The 23,073-nt window shown below is 44.2% G+C and overlaps 1 protein-coding gene across 1 annotated transcript in view; it reads right to left on the reverse strand.

Annotated features, from left to right (window-relative positions):
* Window positions 1-2,246: 2,246 nt before the first annotated feature.
* Window positions 2,247-23,073, reverse strand: part of LOC121552468 (alpha-(1,6)-fucosyltransferase-like) — a 171,718-nt gene continuing 150,891 nt past the window's right edge. Inside the window, exons 6-10 of the mRNA XM_045211273.1 lie at window positions 20,918-21,155; window positions 15,415-15,661; window positions 12,620-12,796; window positions 10,487-10,637; window positions 2,247-3,886 (exon numbers count right to left, since the gene is read on the reverse strand). Coding sequence (XP_045067208.1) covers window positions 3,545-3,886; window positions 10,487-10,637; window positions 12,620-12,796; window positions 15,415-15,661; window positions 20,918-21,155 — 1,155 coding nt within the window. The 3' untranslated portion in view covers window positions 2,247-3,544. The remainder of the gene's footprint in view (window positions 3,887-10,486; window positions 10,638-12,619; window positions 12,797-15,414; window positions 15,662-20,917; window positions 21,156-23,073) is intronic.

The following is a 23,073-nucleotide window of genomic DNA, read 5'->3' on the forward strand; positions in this document are numbered from 1 at the left end:
CACAGTGAGGCCCCCGTCTTTGTACCGGGCGATCGGGTCTGGCTCTTGACCCGGAATCTGCCCCGCCGCCTGCCCTGCCGGAAGCTGAGCCCGTGGTTTGTGGGGCCGTTCAAAGTCCTGAGGAGAGTCAACAAGGTGAAATTTTTTGATTTTAGGGACAAGGCCATTTGGCTTTCAAGAGGTACCCAATCTGCCAGGGCACCAAGGCCATCTGCTAGGGCACCAAGGCCATTAACCAAAATAGCCAATTAAATAGATTTGAGAACCGAAAAACTGTAGCTATTCTGTTAAGAAAAACATAGGTCTATGTAAATGTACATAAATAATTTGGCTACATGTCGAAGTCTAGGTGATAGCCTACGAGCATTGACTACAGCCTGTCATGTCCAGACAGATGCTGACATGAGGTGCCTGAAAATGTAGCCAAACTTTAATTAGACTTTTAATTACATATATATACAGTACCAGTCAAAAGTTTGGACACACCTACTCATTCAAGGATTTTTCTTTATTTGTACTATTTTCTACCTTGTAGAATAATAGTGAAGACATCAAAACTATGAAATAACACATATGGAATCATGTAGTAACCAAAAAAGTGTTAAACAAATCAAAATATATTTTATATTTGAGATTTTTCAAAGTAGCCACCATTTGCCTTGATGACAGCTTGACATTCTCTCAACCAGCTTCATGAAGTAGTCACCTGGAATGCATTTCAAGTAATAGGTGTGCCTTGTTAAAAGTTAATTTGTTGAATTTCTTTCCTTCTTAATGAGTTTAAGTTGTGTTGTGACATGGTAGGGGGGTTCATTAGAGTTACCAGCCTCAGAAATTGCATGAATCAGGCCTTCATGGTCGAATTGCTGCAAAGAAACCACTACTAAAGGACACCAATAAGAAGAAGAGACCTGCTTGGGCCAAGAAACATGAGCAATGGACATTAGACGGGTGGAAATCTGTCCTTTAGTCTGATGAGTCCAAATTTGAGATTTTTGGTTCCAACCGCCGTGTCTTTGTGATACGCAGAGTAGGTGAATGGATGATCTCCGCATGTGTGGTTTGCTGGTGACACTGTCAGTGGTTTATTTAGAATTCAAGGCACACTTAACCAGCATGGCTACCACAGCATTCTGCAGCGATACGCCATCCCATCTGGTTTGCGCTTAGTGGGACTATCATTTGTTTTTCAACAGGACAATGACCCAACACACATCCAGGCTGTGTTGGGTCATTGTCTTACTTATTTCCCTCATTAAAATGCAAATCAATTCATAACATTTTTGACATGCGTATTTCTGGATTATTTTGTTGTTATTCTGTCTCTCACTGTTAAAATAAACCTACCACTAAAATTATAGACTGATCATGTCTTTGTCAGTGGGCAAACGTACAAAATCACACACACACGCATTTACAGCCATGGGCGTCGGTGCCGCCGGGAAATTCGAGCCCTGGGCTAGACCCAAAGCCATATATTTAGAGAGTCTGGACAACTTCTAGAACAGACGCCATGTTATTGCTTTTATTCTCAACATTTTGGTGATGTAACAATAGGAGAGCGCCTCCGACGGTTCCCCATAAAATGACTCACTGTAAACAAGCAAAACAGAGCAGCGAATTGAACAGACGTTTTTATTGATTAGCATTCAGGCTCATGTGTATCCAAGTCTGTGCTGTGTTTATATATATTCCTGTGGTGTCAACAAATGGACATCTTCATTGGTTTAGAAAACTTTCAGAATAAACAGCACAACACGGAAGCGTCAATTATCACTAAAGCAATGGCTGCAGAGGAGAATGTAGCGCTCTCGGAACGTTCAGACAGAAACTGCATTGTCCCAACTCTCTACATATTTGGCCCTGGCTGGACCCTTTCTTCTAAAGGAAAAGGGATGACTCTGTACTTGAAGGGTTAAGGCATTCGTAACACTCATGTCATGAACACATACTGGATGAAGTCCTCTGATGGCTGTTTGGTCAGGTAACTGGTCAGCTGATGGTCACCTGAGAAGTCACCTGACTAGGAGGCCATCTTGATTTGGTACATTGACATTCCTGGTAGGTTCACATTGAACAATTCATATCAACCTTTGTGGGAGTAGCAGTATAATCCATAACAACCTTCATAACACATTTATTCAACATAATTCATAAGGAGTTTTGAGGGTAGAGGTGGAATCATTTCGGAATCCTTTTTATGTAGATGGAGTGAGACAACATAAGTGGGACAACACAAGTGCCACTTGGTTTCTCAAGTTTATTCGATCAGTGGTTGTTATCAAAGAAAATGCCCCCAGAACATAAGCTATGACAAAGTTCTTCATCACGGTTACAAACCTCTTATGACATAGCATTATCAATTTCAACATAGACATCTCTTTTTTTCCCCTCATATATTTTAAACAGTAATGTTAGTAAAAAAACTACAACAAACAAACAGATGGACAGAACGGACGTAGAGATGTCAAAAGGACATCAGCTCAGTGGAGTGCTTTGTTTGGTGAGCCTGAAGAGGGCTCCTGTGTGCACCGTACTTCACCGTAGGTCATTATAGGTCATCATAGGTCAAAGGTCATCATAGGTCACCATAGAGTATTATTGTTCAACATAGATCAACATTGTTCACCATCATCAATCTTCACTATTGGTCACCATAGTGCACTGTTCATTGTTGTAAGTGCCTGCTAAGGGTCCAACTGTCACCACCAGTCTCATTGAGCACAACACAACTATTCAGTCAGGAATAAGGACATAAGAATGCCGCTCACTGATGACAGGCACCATGTCATGCCCCCTAAACAGACACACACAAACGCACACACGCACGCGCACACACACACATACAGCATCTCTCATAACCTTTCACATCCCCCGACGCACACATCATATACAGTACAATGCACAAGCCCCTGACACACAAAGTTAAGACCGTTAAAATCACTTGTTAAAAAGCACATTAAGGTGGTATAAAAGGAATTGCACATGAGGAGACGAGATGTAGGACAGTGCTATTGGAGCGAAAGGAGAGGGAGGAACGCAGTGAGTGAATATGGCAAAAGATACAGTACATTTAATGAACAAAGGAGAGAAAAAATAAGGCAAGAATAGAATTAAAACCACCAAAATAATTGAATAAAAATGAAAACAAGTTTTTTTTATTTTTTTATAATTGTTTTTCAGCCCTCGATCCAAGGCTCGACCCGATTGGCTAGTTCCATTCCCAGTCCGCGTTGTCGGCTACGGGCCTTTAATTGTTTTCAGGTTCGTTTGAAATCAATGTTTGATTGATACTTCTCTTCATAATCTGTGTGCACGGGGACGGTGTAGTGGCAGCTGCAAGATTCCATAATTTATAGATCCACACACACATATACACACACACACACACACACACACACACACACACACACACAAACACAAACACACACACACACACACACACACACACACACACACACACACACAGACTCTCAGTGCAGCCTGAACACTACCATCTCTGAGTCTCTTTCTCTATTTTTATTTTCCTCCTTCCCTTTCTTCTTCACTTCCGTTGGGAGTTTGAGAGCAGCTTGTCCGCCTCGGGGTACGTGGGGTACTTCACGGTCTCGATCTTCTCCTTGACTTTGTAGGACGGGTAGAGGCCGGTGCGGCCCATTTTACGGTTGACCCCTTTCGAGTAGCCGTCCCAGTGGTTCCCCGCTACGCCGATGATGTCACCGGGCTCCAGGGGTATGTCTTCAGGGCTGCGGGGGTGGTGGGGGTAGATGGCGATCTGGTTGTGGGCGTTCTGGCCCCCGAAGTAGTAGATGTCGTCTAGCGAGTGGAAGAAAGAGGAAGCATCCGGGTGCAGTGTCTGCATGATCTCGTAGGCCACGCGGCACACCTGGAACCAGAAAGTAGAGATACAGGAAGTATAAACAGGAAGTAGAGATATGGAAAACAGGAAGTAGATATACAGGAAACTGGAATTAGAGATACAGTGCCTTCAGAAAGTATTCACACCCCTTCACTTTTTACAGCCTGAATTTAAAATGGATTAAATTGAGGTTTTGTGTCACTGGCCTACACACAACACCCCATCAAATCAAAGTGGATTTACGTTTTTAGAAATTGTTTGAAATTAATTTAAAATGAAAAGCTGAAATGTCTTGAGTCAATAAGTATTCAACCCCTTTGGTATGGCAAGCCTAAATAAGTTTAGTTGTAAACATTTGCTTAACAAGTCACATAACAAGTTGCATGGGCTCACTCTGTATGCAATAATAGTGTTTAACATGATTTATGAATGACTACCTCATCTCTGTGCCCCACAAATATAATTATCTTCATGGTCCCTCAGTCGAGCAGTGAATTTCACCACAGATTCAACCCAAAAAAACTGGGAGGTTTTCCAATGCCTTGCAAAAAAAGGGCACCTATTGGTAGATGGGTAAAAATAAAATAAAAAGTAGACATTGAATATCCCTTTGAAATACACCCGTAACTACAAAGATACAGGCATCCTTCCTAACTCAGTTGCCGGAGAGGAAGGAAACCGCTCAGTGATTTCATCATGAGGCCCATGGTAACTTTAAAACAGTTACAGAGTTTAAACCCCTAAGGTCGATGTCCGTGCCCCTGCGGAAATCTAATTAGCATAATACATACATTCTCATGAAAATCTGTCAGTTTAAGCTAGAGATACAGTGGGGAGAACAAGTATTTGATACACTGCCGATTTTGCAGGTTTTCCTACTTACAAAGCATGTAGAGGTCTGTAATTGTTATCATAGGTACACTTCAACTGTGAGAGACAGAATCTAAAACAAAAATCCAGAAAATCACATTGTATGATTTTTAAGTAATTCATTTGCATTTTATTGCATGACATAAGTATTTGATCACCTACCAACCAGTAAGAATTTCGGCTCTCACAGACCTGTTAGTTTTTATTTAAGAAGCCCTCCTGTTCTCCACTCATTACCTGTATTAACTGCACCTGTTTGAACTCGTTACCTGTATAAAAGACACCTGTCCACACACTCAATCAAACAGACTCCAACCTCTCCACAATGGCCAAGACCAGAGAGCTGTGTAAGGACATCAGGGTTAAAATTGTAGACCTGCACAAGGCTGGGATGGGCTACAGGACAAAAGGCAAGCAGCTTGGTGAGAAGGCAACAACTGTTGGCACAATTATTAGAAAATGGAAGAAGTTCAAGATGACAGTCAATCACCCTCAGTCTGGGGCTCCATGCAAGATCTCACCTCGTGGGGCATCAATGATCATGAGGAAGGTGAGGGATCAGCCCAGAACTACACGGCAGGACCTGGTCAATGACCTGAAGAGAGCTGGGACCACAGTCTCAAAGAAAACCATTAGTAACACACTACGCCGTCATGGATTAAAATCCTGCAGCGCACGCAAGGTCCCCCTGCTCAAGCCAGCGCATGTCCAGGCATGTCTGAAATTTGCCAATGACCATCTGGATGATCCAGAGGAGGAATGGGAGAAGGTCATGTGGTCTGATGAGACAAAAATATAGCTTTTTGGTCTAAACTCCACTCGCCGTGTTTGGAGGAAGAAGAAGGATGAGTACAACCCCAAGAACACCATCCCAACCGTGAAGCATGGAGGTGGAAAAATCATTATTTGGGGATGCTTTTCTGTAAAGGGGACAGGACGACTGCACCGTATTGAGGGGAGGATGGAAGGGGCCATGTATCGCGAGATCTTGGCCAACAACCTCCTTCCCTCAGTAAGAGCATTGAAGATGGGTCGGCTTTTCTGATGTATCAAATACTTATGTCATGCAATAAAATGCAAATTAATTACTTAAAAATCACACAATGTGATTTTCTGTATTTTTTTACAGACCTCTACATGCTTTGTAAGTAGGAAAACTTGCAAAATCGTCAGTGTATCAAATACTTGTTCTCCCCACTGTATCTGGGGTTTTTTGCACTGGAGGTGTCTCAATCCACTGCATCCACGTATGTCGCACTTCCACATCTGTGGTGAAAGGTGACAGATCTAGAGCGGTGTTTGTCAGACCATGAGACATCCTGAAAATCGGTCTTCTCACAAAATTGTCTGTAGCGTCTGAACGGTTTGGCCTACAAACTCTATGGAAAGATGAGACTCTCACGAACATGTTCTCCGTACAGCCGATCTGACAATTTCTGTCTGTAGCGTCTGAACAGTTTGGGCCACTAATATTACCCCTCTGTGGAAAGGTGAGACCCTCACGAACAAATACAATATAGGCCTCCTGTAGCTTAGTTGGTAGAGCATGGCACTTGCAACGCCAGGGTTGTGGGTTCGATTCCCACGGGGGGCCAGTATGAAAAATGTATGCACTCACTAACTGTAAGTCGCTCTGGATAAGAGCGTCTGCTAAATTACTAAAATGTAAATGTTGGTTGATTTGCTCTAGGACGCTCACAAGACTCGCCTGAATGTCCCCTTGTACCAGTTTACAGAAATGAATGGAAGTACAGTACATTCGGAAAGTATTCAGAGCCCTTGAATTTTTCCACATTTTGTTACGTTACAGCCTTATTCTAAAATGGATTGGATAAAATGTTCCCCTCATCAACCTACACACAATACCTCATAATGACAAAGCACAAACAGGTTTGTAGAAATTTTTACAAAAAAAAAACAAAAAAAAAACTCTTTTAAATAAGTATTCAGACCCTTTGCTATGAGACTTGAAATTGAGCTCAGGTGAATCCTATTTCCATTGATCATCCTTGAAATGTTTCTACAACTTGATTGGTGTCCAACTGTGGTAAATTAAATTGATTTGGCATGATTTGGAAAGGCACACACCTGTCTATAAAAGGTCCCACAGTTGACAGTGACAAACCAAGCCATGAGGTCGAAGGAATTGTCCGTAGAGCTCTGAGACAGGATTGTGTCGAGGCACAGATCTGGGGAAGGGTACCAAACATTTCTTCAGCATTGAATGTCCCCAAGAACACAGTGGCCTCCATCATTCTTAAATGGAAGAAGTTTGGAATCACCAAGACACTTCGTAGAGCTGGCCGCCTGGCCAAACTGAGCAATCGGGGGAGAAGGGCCTTGGTCAGGGAGGTGACCACACCAGGAACCCGATGGTCACTCTGACAGAGCTCCAGAGCTCTTCTGTGGAGATGGGAGAACCTTCCAGAATGACAACCATCTCTGCAGCACTCAACCAATCAGGCCTTTATGGTAGAGTGGCCAGACGGAAGCCATTCCTCAATAAAAGGCACATGACAGCCCGCTTGGAGTGTGCCAAAAGGCACCTAAAGGACTCTCAGACCATGTGAAACAAGATTCTCTGGTCTGATGAAACCAAGATCGAACTCTTTGGCCTGAATGCAAAGCGTCACGTCTGGAGGAAACCTGCCACCATCTCTACGGTGAAGCATGGTGGTGACAGCATCATGCTGTGGGGATGTTTTTCAGCGGCAGGGCCTGGGAGACTAGTCAGGATCGAGGGAAAGATGAATGGAGCAAAGTACAGAGAGATCATTGATGAAAACCTGCAGAAAATAATGGGAGAAACTCTCCAAATACAGGTGTGCCAAGCTTGTAGCGTCATACCCAAGAAGACTCGAGGCTGTAATCGCTGCCAAAGGTGCTTCAACAAAGTACTGATTAAAGGGTCTGACTGCTTTTTTACATTTATTTTTAATACATTTGCAAACATTTAAAAAACAACTGCATTTGCTTTGTCATTATGAGGTAATTTGTGTAGATTGATGAGGGAAAAAAAAAGATTTAATCAATTTTAGAATAAGGTAGTAACGTAACAAAATGTAGAAATAGTCAAGGGGTCTGAATACTTTCCTTATGCACTGTACATTATGTGGCTATTTAAATTTGTTCAGATGAAAAAGTTGCCTGGTCCCAGATCTATTTGTTGTCTTGCCATCTCCTATGGTCATTGTTTAACATGACAATGACAGTAGGAGTTGGCTATTCAGGTTAGTAACCGTATAGATCAGTGAATAATGTACCGTATATTCCCATAACGGGTGTTGTGTAGTCCCGTGTAGCTCAGTTGGTAGAGCATGGCGTTTGCAACGCCAGGGTTGTGGGTTCGATTCCCACAGGGGGCCAGTATGAAAATGTATGCACTCACTAACTGTAAGTCGTTCTGAATAAGAGCGTCTGCTAAAATGACAAAAAATAAATAATAATATGGCAGGGTTTCTCAAACCTTTTGGGACTGAGGACCTCTTTTGTAAAAGCAAATTCATCAGGGACCCACTAATAATCATAACACAACTCAAGTTATATAAAAATAGAATACAAGGAGTTTTACTATGACTTCAGTACATGCCCGGATGAACCAAGTCTCGGGCCCTGGGAAGGAACATTTTAAAGGCCAGCCTCATGGCATCAGAGAGAATAAATTCAGTTTTCAAGCTAATTTCCTGCAATTCAGAATAAAAAATAGATGTTTTGTTGTTGCAGCTTTAAAGATAATATCCTGTGATTTTACTCATTCTACCATGAGGCAGAGATAAAACGTTGCCGTTTTAAAGCTTAAATTACAGTGCGTTTATGTAAAAAAACATATATCATTTTTGGGGAATACAAGAAGTATTGAGTTGAAAAATATATAATTGTTGGAATACTGAGGATACCAATATCCCTGTGCGCCTCCCAGGCCCATGTTGCACATGATTAAGAATATAAATTGTACATTAATAATATTACATTGTATTGTATTACACCCTTTAAATGTATTCCACAGATCCCTTGGCCATAATTCATTTAATCTGTTGCTGTTAGTAATATTCATAAAAATAATATATGTGTATGTGTGTGTGTATATATACTGCTCAAAAAAATTAAGGGAACACTTAAACAACACAATGTAACTCCAAGTCAATCACACTTCTGTGAAATCAAACTGTCCACTTAGGAAGCAACACTGATTGACAATACATTTCACATGCTGTTGTGCAAATGGAATAGACAACAGGTGGAAATTATAGACAATTAGCAAGACACCTCCAATAAAGGAATGGTTCTGCAGGTGGTGACCACAGACCACTTCTCAGTTCCTATGCTTCCTGGCTGATGTTTTGGTCACTTTTGAATGCTGGCGGTGCTTTCACTCTAGTGGTAGCATGAGACGGAGTCTACAACCCACACAAGTGGCTCAGGTAGTGCAGCTCATCCAGGATGGCACATCAATGCGAGCTGTGGCAAGAAGGTTTGCTGTGTCTGTCAGCCTAGTGTCCAGAGCATGGAGGCGCTACCAGGAGACAGGCCAGTACATCAGGAGACGTGGAGGAGGCCGTAGGAGGGCAACAACCCAGCAGCAGGACCGCTACCTCTGCCTTTGTGCAAAGAGGAGCAGGAGGAGCACTGCCAGAGCCCTGCAAAATGACCTCCAGCAGGCCACAAATGTGCATGTGTCTGCTCAAACGGTCAGAAACAGACTCCATGAGGGTGGTATGAGGGCCCGACGTCCACAGGTGGGGGTTGTGCTTACAGCCCAACACGTGCAGGACGTTTGGCATTGGCCAGAGAACACCAAGATTGGCAAATTCGCCACTGGCGCCCTGTGCTCTTCACAGATGAAAGCAGGTTCACACTGAGCCCATGTGACAGACGTGACAGTCTGGAGACGCCGTGGAGAACGTTCTGCTGCCTGCAACATCCTCCAGCATGACCGGTTTGGCGGTGGGTCAGTCATGGTGTGGGGTGGCATTTCTTTGGGGGGCTGCACAGCCCTCCATGTGCTCGCCAGTGGTAGCCTGACTGCCATTAGGAACCAAGATGAGATCATCAGACCCCTTGTGAGACCATATGCTGGTGCGGTTGGCCCTGGGTTCCTCCTAATGCAAGACAATGCTAGACCTCATGTGGCTGGAGTGTGTCAGCAGTTCCTGCAAGAGGAAGGAATTGATGCTATGGACTGGCCCGCCCGTTCCCCAGACCTGAATCTAATTGAGCACATCTGGGACATCATGTCTCGCTCCATCCACCAACGCCACGTTGCAGCACAGACTGTCCAGGAGTTGGCGGATGCTTTAGTCCAGGTCTGGCAGGAGATCCCTCAGGAGACCATCCGCCACCTCATCAGGAGCATGCCCAGGCGTTGTAGGGTGGTCATACAGGCACGTGGAGGCCACACACACTACTGAGCCTCATTTTGACTTGTTTTAAGGACATTACATCAAAGTTGGATCAGCCTGTAGTGTGGTTTTCCACTTTAATTTTGAGGGTCAGCGCATGGACTCCAAATCCAGACCTCCATGGGTTGATACATTTGATTTCCATTGATAATTTTTGTGTGATTTTGTTGTCAGCACATTCAACTATGTAAAGAAGATGTAAGATTATTTCATTCATTCAGATCTAGGATGTGTTATTTTAGTGTTCCCTTAATTTTTTTGAGCAGTGTATATATATATTTTTTGCTCTGGCCGAGGACACCCTGTAATACCTTGCGGACACCCCACTTTGAGAATCCCTGAGATATGGCATCCCTACCTGTGAGGAGAATGTGCAGACCAGGAAGTCGGTCTGGGACAGGAAGTGTATGTCTAGGATCACTCCTCTCAGAGAGTTCTCTGTATAGCGGTTGTGCAGACCAGCCGACCACGAGATGGAGTTATCACTGATGAACTCATAGTCAGGGTACCTGTAGGAAACACATACCATTATCCATATGGGCTTCTACATACAAACAAAAACACAATGGCTGTGTCCGAATACCCGTACTTGCGTTCTAAATAGTAGGCATTTTGGGTATGCGGAAAATTGAATGTTTTATGTGAAATTTAGAAAATTAAGTATGCTTTGAATGCCAGGATGTCATACTCATTTAGGCTTTTCATCTAGTAGAATTCGCTGCACGCTATTGAGGAAGAGAGACGTCTTTTCAGACCCGCGTGTGTTTGACAACAACTGATAATCGGCTGATAATTAGATAAGAGGTTGCGCTAACAAAATGAACGAATGGCAGGAAACAACGCAATTCCACATTAAATGTCGCATTCTCAGTATGGGTGAGCCTAGTATGTTGATATCTGTTGCTTACTGCATACAGATTTCGGACACGGCCAATCATACACACGCACACACACACACACACACACACACACACACACACACACACACACACACACACACACACACACACACACACACACACACAGGGGTGGCCAATGAGGCAGCCACAGTGTTTTGGTCGCTGCTCGTGTGTTTACCACGATTAATAGACCACAGGAGCAAGACCAGGGACCTCTATAGAGACACCAAGAAAAAGATACACTCGGGAATTAGGGCAGCCAAACAGCAGTACAAAAGACAGGCTAGAGCAACAGTTCTGCAGCGACGACTACTCGTTTGTCTGGAAAGGACTGAAAACCATTACCAACTACAAACCTAAAGCTCCCCGACGGCAGACTACCCCTCACTGCCGAATAAACTAAATCAGTTTTACTGCAGATTTGACTCACGAAGGCCACGCAATCATCAGGACAATACCCCCCTCCACCTACCCCTCCTTGCCACTTCCCCCTCTCACCCATCTACCCTACCCTACCCCCCCCTTCCCCATTCCTCTCCAGGCTCCTCTCTCCTCTACCCTTCTGCCATCCCAGGAACCCCCCCCACCGATGGCAATGAGTCCATGTACCGTGGAGAGGTCGACCGATAATGACCCCCCACCATCTCTCCCCCTCGAGATTGATGACTCAGCTGTTAGCACGGCTGAATCATTGAAATTCCTGGGAGCCATCTCCCACAACCTCAAGTGGGAGGACAACATCACACCAGCGGATGTACTACTTGCAGCAGCTGAAAACAATCTCCCAGTCAATCCTGATCCGGTTTTACGCATCAATCGTTGAGTCCATCCTCACCTCCTCCATCACGGTCTGGTTTGGGTATGCCCGCTGCAAGGGCAAACTGCAATGCATTGTCCGGTCTGCAGAGAGGGTCACTGCCCTCCATCGAGGTTCTGCACGACTCCAGGGCAAGGAAGCGTGCAGGAAAGATCATTGCAGACCCCTCCCACCCCCTCCTCTGGGTTGTGGCCCTCACCAACCGGCCATTTGGCCCATAGAGACTCTATGCTGCACACCCCATCAAGCCATCTCTGAACTGTACACAAAATAACTGCACAATACAGCATTATACTCTGTCCATCTCTCTGCATTTAGACATATTCATACTGATACTGTCAATTTGTACATCCACTGTATATCAACCGTATACCCACTGTATATCAACCGTATACCCACTGTATATCAACCGTATACCCACTGTATATCAACCGTATACCCACTGTATTTTTGTATATCTTCTCATTCTCTTATAGCTCTATGCTCACTCTGCCTAGTTGTATATAATGTATGGAAACTTTGTTTAGCCTCTTCTCTCTGTATTTTGTCTCTAAATGTTGTCTATCACTAGCAGCACCATATCACCAAGTAAAATTCTGAGTATGTGTAAATGTACTTGGCGAATAAAGGTGATTCTGATTCTGACATACACGCACACACACACACACACACTAATTCTACACCCCCCATCACCCCCCCCACACACACACACACACACACACACACACACACACACACACGAAGCTTCATTATAAGGGTATTGGTTGTCACTCACTTGGTCTTAGCCTCTTGCAGTAGTGAGGGGTCATCTGTTGCCAGGTAGACTCGTTTCTTGTCCAGGTGGATGCGTCGGGCCATGTGTTGGAACTGTTCCTCCACGTGAACCATGTACTCCTCTATAGGGTGGAACGCAGCCTCCGTCCCCACCTTATCTGTCCGCCGAACATGGACCCTACAGGGACAGAGACGAGGGTGGAAGAAGGGAGAGAGAGCAATACTTTCAATAAATACGTTCACTATCAGCTACTACATATTGTCTTGCCCATAATCAGAGAGAGAGAGAGAGAGAGAGAGAGAGAGAGAGAGAGAGAGAGAGAGAGAGAGAGAGAGAGAGAGAGAGAGAGAGAGAGAGAGAGAGAGAGAGAGAGAGAGAGAGAGAGAGAGAGAGAGAGAGAGAGAGAAAGAGAGAGAGAGAGAGAGAAAGAGAGAGAGAGAGCCAGTGGCACAATGTAGGAGTAATGACAGAAAAGGCAGAAAGAAAAGGGGTTTGAATGGGAGAAAGAAGCGAACGGACGATTAATAGACCAGCCCTGCAAGTGAGTGCTTTCTTTTTTTAATCCCTCATAACACAACGAAGCCAGCCTATGATTTGGAGGGAGAGAATAAAGAAAAGAGAGAGGTAGAGACGAAGGGAATATGAGCGAGAGAGAGAGAGGAAGAGCGAGAGAGAGAGAGTGAATGAGAAATCGAAGGAACGAGATAATAAACACAGTGCGTCTAATTACCAGAACTGGCCTGAGATCAGTCAGCCCAGTCCTCAGGATGCTCACTGAAGCAACAAATACCTTTATTTACCCTAACACACTCCTGGATCAGAGAGAATAGAGGGAACGAGGGATTAAGAGAGAGAGAGGGATGGGAAAGAGTGGGGGAGGGGGAGGGATTCTCTACAGGTGCACGTAAGGCTGAAAGTGAACATCTTTGTTTCTCTACGTCCCTTTAACTCTCTCTCTCTCTTACTATTCATATCTTCATATTCACTCCCCCGCTCTCTCGCTCTCTCTTTCCATCTCCCTCTATCTGATCTGAAGGGACTTTTGATTATAAGTGGGACTCTTGACTACGAGCCGCTCCATTCTCTGCTTCTCCAAGTCGTTTCTCTCTGCCATGGTCTCTGTCTCTCTTTCTCCCGCTCTCTCTCCTTTCATCTATCCTCCTGTTTTCTTCCTCCTCTCGTTCTCTTTCCTTCCCTTCATCCCACCGCCTGTTCCTTGGCAGACGAAGCGGCCGTGCCTGGGCACTTAGTGCCAGACGGCGTGTGAGTAATCAATCCCCCCCATCCATCCCTCCCTCCTTCTCCACTCCCCCTCCTCCCTGGCTGTCTCCCCTGCTTGTGAGATGCTGAGCTGGGACTGGGGTTGTGCTGACGGCTGCTTTTAGAGCTTTAGTCTGGAGTGTTGCAGGCCTACTGAGGGTAGAGGCTCTGATGCAGCGGCATTGCTCTTCACAGGAGCGTGGAGATGCAGGGAGACGGGAGCCAAAGGCTTGCTCCCATGCCGTCTCGTGTCCTCAGAGATACCTCATACACTCCCTCCCCCTCCGAAGCCCCCCTCGCTTTCCTCCTCTAGCCCCTTTCACTCTCTCTCGCTCTCTCTCTTTCTCTCTCTGTCTTCTCGCTTTCATACTCCCCCCCCACACCCCATTCCCTATCCTCCTCTTCCCCAACCAAACCCCAATCCTCCCCAACTGCTCCACTACCCATTTCTCCTCTCCCCCTCTCTTCTTTCCCCCTCTTCTTCACCCCGACACTTTATTATATTATCAGATGGAAGCAGAAAGAGAAAAGGAGCGGAGAAAACTTTATTTCTAACCAGCTCTTCATTTCAATAGGCTCCCCAGTGACAGAGGGGGGAGAATGGAGGGAGCAGGTGAGGAGAGGAGAGAGGAGAAGACAAAGCGATAGATATGGGAGAGACAATGGTGGGAAATAGGGAAAGTGATACGGGGGAAATAGAGAAAGAGGTGAGCGAAATAAAGGAGATAAAGACAAAAAAGAGGAGCGGGTGAAAGAAAGGATAGAGGTGCAGAAAACATGAGAGAGAGAGAAAGTTTGATTGGGAAAGAAAGGAGGATGATTCATAGAGTCATAACGGAGGAGAATGAAAGAGGGTTGAAAGAAAAAGGTAGTAGCAGAAGAGACTGAAAAATAAGTAGGCCTAATCAGGCGTGCAACTTTCACCGGGGACGGGGGGGACATGTCCCCCAGTTTTATCATTGGAATATGATACAAAAAGTGTGCTTTAGGACCATGCGGACGCCTCCGAGCAGTCGGGTAGGTATTTTTATGCCCCCCCCCCCCCACTTCTAAAACCAAAGTTGCTCCCCTGGGCCTATTGAAGTATAGGTGAAACGAGAGACTGACACACAAAGAAAGAGAGACAGAAACACAGACAGACGGACAAGACAGAAAGACAGACAGACAGACAGAAAGAAAGAAAGTCAGACAGAGAGAAACAGAGAACGATGGAAGAGAGAGAAACACAGAGAGAGTATGATGGAGATAGTTTGAGACAGTTTGAAAGAGAAACAGAGAGGAGTATGACGCAGATATAGAAAGAGTTTTAGACAACTTTAACAGAGAGAAACATACACTAAGAGATAGAGAAAGAGGACGCTACAATCCAAAACTCGAAAGAGACAGACTCAAGTGTCTCTCCTATATTTATCTACCCTATGATGGGGTGTTTGAAACCCAGTTTGACCCAGGTTGACCGTGGTGTCCTGTGTGTGGTGTGTGTGTATGTGTGTGTTTGTGTGTGTGTTAATGCGTACGTGCATGCATCCACCTACCCTATGATGGGGTGCTTGAAACCCAGCTTGGCTGTGGTGTCCGCAATCTCCTTCTCCAGCCAGGCCTGAGGACGCACCAGGTACTTTACAAACTGAGACACCCACCACACAGACGGGTCACCATGGAGACGGTGGAGGCGCTGGGCTAGGTCTTCTGGGATGGACAGGGGCAGGTAGGGGGGGCGGGGGTGTAGGCTATCCACGATGGGTAACTCTACCACCTGGATGTCCTTGTCATGGGCCTCACCTACAGAGACAGATGGGGAAATAGTTACTGGGGAGCTGCACAGTCGCACTGGTTACGCCCTGGTTTAATTTACATGAGTTACATGAGTTGCGCTCTGCAAAAGTTATGCATCTCACACTCACATCTAGTGTAGCAGGCCAGTTAGGCTGCATGTGTAACAGAGTAGATTTTGTCCAACTAGAAGCGAACTAGCAACCTTCTGCTACCAACAACACTTCGCACAAAGCGGCGTTACCTGTCACTCCACAAATGCTATGGGAGAGCAACTACTTCTAGGGATCAGAGCGGGTGTTGTCGTCTGATGGACGCTAGTCTATCGCACACACAGTTAACTACCTAGCTATTCCACATTGGCTACACTCACCCCCCTTTGACCCAAGTGGCCTCCTCTTGGGTCCTTTCCTTGGTTTATACAGATCTAAAAAAACAAATAGGTGAGAGTTGATATCCAAATAACTTTCTGCCGTATTACTTATTCTACCCAATGATGTCAGATCAGAGCAGATAAGGATGAGATGAGATTAGAGGAGGGAGCCATTCTAGACTATAAAAATATTTTTTATAACTAAACCAAGATAGACCACAGCCCGTAGTTTAAAATGGGAACAAATCAGTCATAGTGGGCAGAACAAGCAAGGAGGTGGGCAGAGCCAAGCACGAGCTAGCAAGATCCTATTGGCGCGTTACGGAATGCCTAATCTGTGAAGTGCGTTTGTGCAATAACTCAATTCGCCTTTTCACTCCTTATAAACAATGAAATTAAAAAAAAAACGTTGGAAAAGGGTAAAGTCTACAAAACTTAGTCCACTCTGTTCATTACATATTCTAGTTTTAGGAACAGAAAATTGTATTGAGATCAAATGTTTCATCGATGAGAAAATTAGCAGAATGTCGGCCAAAATCCATCTCGTTCCATCTTCTCCCACTGCCAGCCACTGGGCTTCCTCTCACTACCATATTTGGTAGTGAGTGGAAACACAAAGCGGAAGCTTCACATTTATACATCCCGGTGAAATATCTGTCTCATTGTTCTATCTGTGACGCAGCCTTAGACTTAAATCCTCATTCATTTACAATCATTGGATTAGTGTAAACCTTGGCTAGACAGTTTCTTTCCACTCTATCTGTACCATCCAAGAGCTACAGTGAACAAGTGCACACTGTGAGGAAAAGGGTATAGAATGAACTTCAGCCAAAAAGATAGAGAGAGTGAAGGAAGTTAGAGAAGAAAGGATAAAGTCATGGAGGGATAGATAAGTTAGAGAAGACAGCAGAAAGTAATGTCCTTTCAAAACAACCTCCCAATGTTCTCTCTCTCTCTCTCTCTTTATCCGCTCTGCATCCAGAGTGACGGTTGACCTTTGGCTGTCCTTCTTTAAAGGGGCAATCCACCCTAAAATTGAAATGTGACATGACACGTCATCATGATAAGGTTCTCGTCACTGGAGATAGGGGATAACAAACTATCACATTTCATAACGCTTTTAAAACAATTACCTGCTCTCCAGATCGCCTAATAAGCCAATAGATGGTATGGGTATACTTGTCTAAAACCCATCCATCTGTCTATATCGTCACGACAAAGTATATATTTCGTTCAAATGTCTTCAAAGTACACCATCAAATTAATATCCTTTCTTCCTTCAATTACCATGGCACAAAGCAGTTTTCTCCTCTCATCTCCCTCCATGCACATTGCCATAGCAACCTGACTTGCACAGCTTTGAGCTAGAAATGCAATCTCTACCAGGTTGAACATGGTGAATGTGTACCTCCTAAATTGATAGTGCAGTTTGTTTCAGGGATTTTTCAGCTAACTAACTACTTCGCATGCTGATATTGACTTTGGTATTATTGTGTGTAGCTACATCTTTCTAGCTAGCTACATACCTAGCCAGCCAGCCTGTCTCGAGAAAACATTGCATTGTGGGTTCTACTCTGCAGATTTGCCCCCAGAGGGTGGCCTCTAGACGGGCATGGGACTGGCAGGAGCTCTGGGCACAGTGGGCAGAGAGGAGGGTTGAGCTGGGCTGATTAGGAAGGTCATCCTCTCTGGGTTCCTGATAGCCTTTCCACCTGGGAGAGTGGGTATTAAGCCTCAGTACACAAAGGAGTGGCAAGGACACATACATGCGCATGCACGTGTGCAAACGCACGTGGACACACACACACATACACACTTTCGGTCTAATCTCATCTCGCCAGAAGGGATATGTCTGGCAGACAACCTCCACTCACACTCACATCCAGCCTTAAACTAGAGGACATTTTTTAGAACATGTTTTTTTACAGTTTCAAAAATAAGCTTAGACTACAACTACTGATCTCTGTGAAGTTGCAACTACAGTGACTTGTTCCATTACAGTAAGCCTAATAAAATTGCACACAGCTTTCATAACCCATTGTCAAACAAATGGCATAATTACTCATAAAAAATGGCCTTTCAAAGAAAGTGTAAATGGAATATATAAATAAATAAAAATAACAACAAGGAAACATAAAAACCAGGGTGTCGGTGCAAGTGCATGTGTACTCCATGGAGCGTGAGCTGAATATAAATTGGCAAAATCATTAAATATTTAACAGAAAAAATATTCCCAAGCTCTTTCTCTTTGCTTATATATCATCATTGGCAGGTTTTACGGGAGGGAGAGGGGGGACTAGGCATATTTTTTAGGCCTGCACTTCTTGGCACAACTGCACAGTTAAGCACTCCTTCCCCCTCCCATAGCTTCTTAATTAGGACACAAAGAGTCAACATTTTTACTCAACCTCCACAATCTGCATGAATAAATTGATGCAGCAACAATTTAAGACATTTATTTCACTTCTAGCTAATTCACTATTTGAGGCAGGATTGGAGAGGAAATTTAACCCATAATGCATTGTTCGATTGACCGCGATGTCAGTCTCTTTGTTGATTGGCTCCTATGCTTTCACGTACACTTCCCTACAACACACACACAAACCTAAGCACACACATGCACACAGGGACGCAAATACAGTATGCGCTTGTACACACAAGCACGCTCACACAAATACGGACACACACTCACACAAATACGGACACAAACACACACACACAAGAAAACACGCACACGCATGTACACACACACACACACAATACACACCCACGTACTCTCTCTCCATGTGTATTATTGCCTCAGCTCCTATAAGGAATCCAGCTCAGATGAGCAGTGAACCATTGAAATGAACTCACCACACAAAGAGCAAGCAGGGCCAATCGATAAGGAGATAGGGAGGGCATGCATTAGAGCAAGTTGCACAAATACAACAGGAAAAGAAAGAGAAAGAGAAAAAGAAAGCCCAATGGCGGGGGGGAACAAAGAAAAAGATAGAACAAGGAAGCTGGAGAGTGTGAGAGACAGAGGGAGAGAGGAAAAAGGTAGCTAGCATACAGAGCCTTCAGAAAGTATTCACACCCCTTGACTTTTTCCACATTTTGTTGTGTTACAAAGTGGGATAAAAATGGATTTAACTGCCATTTTTTGTCAATGATCTATACAAAATACTCTGTAAAGTCAAAGTGGAAGACAAATTGTAAAAACTATTATTCAACCCCCATGAGTCAATACATGTTAAAATCACTTTTGACAGCTGTTACAGCTCTGAGTCTTGCTAGGTACGTGTCTAAGAGCTTTCCACACCTGTCTTCTTGGTAAGCAACTCCAGTGTAGATTTGGCCTTGTGTTTTAGGTTATTGTCCTGCTGAAAGGTGAATGAATCTCCCAGTGTCTGGTGGAAAGCAGACTGAACCAGGTTTTTCTCTAGGATTTTGCCTGTGCTTTTTTATCCTGAAAAACTCCTCAGTCCTTAACGATTACAAGCATACCCATAACATGATGCAGCCACCACTATGCTAAAAAATATGGAGCATGGTACTAAGTAATGTGTTGTATTGGATTTGCCCTAAACATAACACTTTGTATTCAGGACAAAATGTTAATTGCTTTGCCAAATTTTTTGCAGTATTACTTTAGTGCCTTGTTGCAAACAGGATGCACATTTAGGAATATTTTTTATTCTGTACCGCTTCCTTCTTTTCACTGTGTCAATTAGGTTAGTATTGTGTAGTAACTACAATGTTGTTGATCCATCCTCAGTTGTCTCCTATCATAGCCATTAAACTCTGTAACTCTTTTAAAGTCACCATTGGTCTCATGGTGAAATCTCTGAGCGGTTTCCCTCCTCTCCGGCAACTGAGTTAGGAAGGACCCTTGTATCTTTTTAGTGACAGGCTATATTGACACACAAACCAAAGTGTAATTAATAACTTCACCATGCTTAAAGGGATATTCAATGTCAGCTTCTTTTTTTTTATACCCATCTACCAATAGGTGCCCTTCTTTGTGAGGCATTGGAAATCCTCCCTGGTCTTTGTGGTTAAATCTGATAGTAGTCAGCAGAGCCATGTATTTTGAGAGTTGAGCCAACTTTTAGAATTTTGAGTATTGTTCTAATTCTAGACATTCAGTTACATAATATTATTTAAATATGCCACATATAATGTTAATGGGGCGCTAACATGGCTGCCATAGAATCCTCCTGAGACTGAGCAATTCATTTTTGTCCTTTCTAATGGACATTCGTTTTTGGTCTATATTTCTAAGGCCATCCATGCCACTTTGTTAGTTCCAGTTCTACCTTTGCGAGGACATTCTAGGCTTTTCAATGATATCACATGTGGTGTGGCACCATGATCACTTTGTCTTTCTGGTTCTTCAAAATGGCTCACATCAAAATTCTCACATTTTATGGTAAGTGTGTGTAATTGTGTAATTATACATTTTGTGAGTTGGATATTCAAATTGTTTCTAATAGGTAAATATCTCCGGAATAGTTTGGTGAGTTTTCAGAGCAGTGTAATCATTTTTTTCACATTAACATTAAATAAGAGCTTAATAAGAGCATGTTAATAAATGTCCTCTGTAATGGATACGCTAACTATGTTTTTAACTTACTGGCCACTTTTACTATAACGTTATATTTGTCCTATTTACTATCAACCAAGTCCTAATGGCTACTACAGTGCACATACTGTACAATAGAAAAGTAAATACAGATATTTTTTTGATATCTTTTTCTTCGTAACATGTTTTTCTCAGGAGGATATAATGTTATAGTGCCATGTAAATGCATCATAATACAGATACCTCAATGGTCCAACCAGAGCTATAGAACCGGGCGAAACTCTAAATACCTGGCTGCTTACCAGATAATGCTCACCGTGCTTACCTGACCAGTGTCCTGTAGACACCCCAGTACGGTCGCTACAGGAGTTGCTGACGGGGTGGAAGACGGTCTCCCAGCCACCCGTGGCATAGCGCCAGTTGTGGGACTCCAGGATGAGGGTGCGCTGGGTGCCATAGGCGATCATGAAGCAGTAGACCACGTGATGCAGCTGGCAGCCATAGCCACAGCCCTTGTTGATGTTACACACCAGCTTACGGGCCTTGCTGCAGTCCTGGGGGTTCTGGTGAGGGGGGAGGGAGAGGTAGAGACAGGGAGTATGAGAGGGAGAAAGAGACAGAGGGAGTGAAGAAAACGACAGAGGGGGATGGGGGAAAGAGAGACATATGGGTGTTAGAACATACGTTTGACCACTTGACCTCTGGGGGGCCCAAATAGCTTTTTGAGCGTTGTTCTCTAACTTATGATATCACATTTAGCCTATAGCTCTCCTCTTGCTCTCTCTCGCTCTCTTTCACTCTCTTCCCCTCTCTGTCTGTCATGACATCCCCGTTTATAAGAAAATTAGGCACAAAAAGAGATCTCCCAAAATCTGAGCGAGAGAAATAAAGCATTCTCTCAAAATGGCACCTGTAAATCACAATGTGAGACCATGCCACCGTTTTCAACTACACCACATCAGACGAGCGGTGGCAAAATGATGCCATGCGGCGCCGCGTCGTGCCCCACAGAGACAGAAGAGGAAGCAAAATATCCCACTCCCTAATTTTTCCTGTTTCAATGGAAGTCAATAAACTAAGTAGACCAGACCCAGCTGCTATAGCATTGGTGTCTATGGAAGAGCCACCCCCTTTAGACAGGAACAAAAAAAATATTCAATGGTAAATGGCCTGAGTGAACTATCTTCATTTATCTACCATCTTTGGTGGCCCCTTCACCTCACTCTGCACCCACTTGTGCCAACATCTTTCTAAATAGCAATTTACTCTGCAATGCGAGTGTTTTGCTCATTAGGCTGTCACAGCTGAAGCTGGTTGGCGGTAATCATGGCGGCAAGGCGTCTGGCAAGCGCTAACGTTATCACACCGCTTGTCTGTTTAAAAACTAGAGGAGAGCTAATGTTCCTTCATGTTCCAAATGTATTACCGCTGGCGTTCAATAATAACCTGAACAACACAAGCAGATGTCAACGAAGCAACAAACAAGCCACTGGGAAGATTTCCTTTGAGGAATCTCTCTCTGTGTGTGTGTGTGTGTTTGAGGTAAATATCGCTCCTGTTCTCCATATTGGCCCCATAGGTATCACACTTACAGTTCAATTGAGTACAGGCTTTACTGAATAAACAACAAAGATGGAATGCAATATGACATTTTATTAAATCGTTTGGTGAATGGCCTTGTCTCAGATGATGTGATGGCAGGTAGCCCTATGCGGGGCTTTCATCTGATGGCAGGTAGCCCTATGCGGGGCTTTTGACATTGAAACACCTCCGCTGGGGGAAAGGAGTTCCAATGATGGGCCTTAAGGTTGGCAAGACCCTATGCTGATGATACACTACATGACCAAAAGTATGTGGACACCTGCTCGTCGAAACATCTCATTCCAAAATCATGGGCATTAATATGGAGTTGGTCCCCCCTTTGCTGCTATAACAGCCTCTACTCTTCTGGGAAGGCTTTCCACTAGATGTTGGAACATTGCTGTGGGGACTTGCTTCCATTCAGCCCCAAGAGCATTAGTGAGGTCGGGCACTGATGTTGGGCGATTAGGCCTGGCTCACAGTCGGCGTTCCAATTCATCCCAAAGGTGTTCGATGGGGTTGAGGTCAGGTTTTTGAGCAGTCAAGTTCTTCCACACTGATCTCGACAAACCATTTCTGTTTGGACATCTCTTTGTGCACGGGGGAATTGTCATGCTGAAACAGGAAAGGGCCTTCCCCAAACTGTTGCCACAAAGTTGGAAGCACAGAATCGTCTAGAATGTCATTGTATGCTGTAGCGTAAATATTTCCCTTCACTGGAACTAAGGGGCCAGAACCATGAAAAACAGCCTCCTCCACCAAACTTGACAGTTGGCACTATGCAGGTAGCTTTCTCCTGGCATCTGCCAAACCAGATTCATCCATCGGACTGCCAGACGGTGAAGTGTGATTCATCATTCCAGAGAACGCGTTTCCACTGCGTCCAATGGTGGCGATTTT

The sequence above is a fragment of the Coregonus clupeaformis genome, chromosome 36 (assembly GCF_020615455.1).
Source record: "Coregonus clupeaformis isolate EN_2021a chromosome 36, ASM2061545v1, whole genome shotgun sequence".
Lineage (NCBI taxonomy): Eukaryota > Metazoa > Chordata > Actinopteri > Salmoniformes > Salmonidae > Coregonus > Coregonus clupeaformis.